The sequence below is a fragment of the Myotis brandtii genome, unplaced genomic scaffold (genome assembly GCF_000412655.1).
Source record: "Myotis brandtii unplaced genomic scaffold, ASM41265v1 scaffold97, whole genome shotgun sequence".
NCBI lineage: Eukaryota > Metazoa > Chordata > Mammalia > Chiroptera > Vespertilionidae > Myotis > Myotis brandtii.
The window spans coordinates 584,641-585,092 of record NW_005372020.1 but is presented as its reverse complement, the minus strand read 5'-3'; the positions used below and the strand labels follow the sequence as shown (position 1 = coordinate 585,092).

The 452-nt window shown below is 66.2% G+C and overlaps 1 protein-coding gene across 1 annotated transcript in view; it reads right to left on the bottom strand.

Annotated features, from left to right (window-relative positions):
* DHX37 (DEAH (Asp-Glu-Ala-His) box polypeptide 37) overlaps positions 1 to 452 on the bottom strand; it is a 19,874-nt gene that overhangs the window by 5,255 nt on the left and 14,167 nt on the right. Inside the window, exon 13 of the mRNA XM_014533344.1 lies at positions 5 to 198. Coding sequence (XP_014388830.1) covers positions 5 to 198 — 194 coding nt within the window. The remainder of the gene's footprint in view (positions 1 to 4; positions 199 to 452) is intronic.

The following is a 452-nucleotide window of genomic DNA, read 5'->3' as shown; positions in this document are numbered from 1 at the left end:
CGGCGGCCAGCAGGGCCTCCACGGAGGGCGGCGTCGGGAAGGGGAAGTTGACGACCCGCTCGATGTTGAGCGCTTTCATCTGCAGGACCAGGTCCTCCACCGGCCGCCGGGTGATCTCGGGCGGTGGGAACGGCTCGAAGTCACCGAACACCGCGGAGGAGTAGAGCCTGCGAGACCAGGCCCGCTGCTCAGACGCAGGCAAACGGGGAGACACCCGCCGGAGCCCCGCCCGGAACCCCGACTCGCCACAGGGCCCGCCTGTTCCTGCCTCATTCAACTCAGCTGTGAAACGGGCTGCGCAGCAGCTGCTTCGCGGGGCGGGAGATTCTACTGACTGGTTGGTTGGTTATCGAGAGAGAGAAAGAGAGAGAGAGAGAGAGAGAGAGAGAGAGGAGATAGGAGGGAAACGGGACGTGGGACCCCCTTCTCCTGCTCCCGGGTGGGTGCGGGGC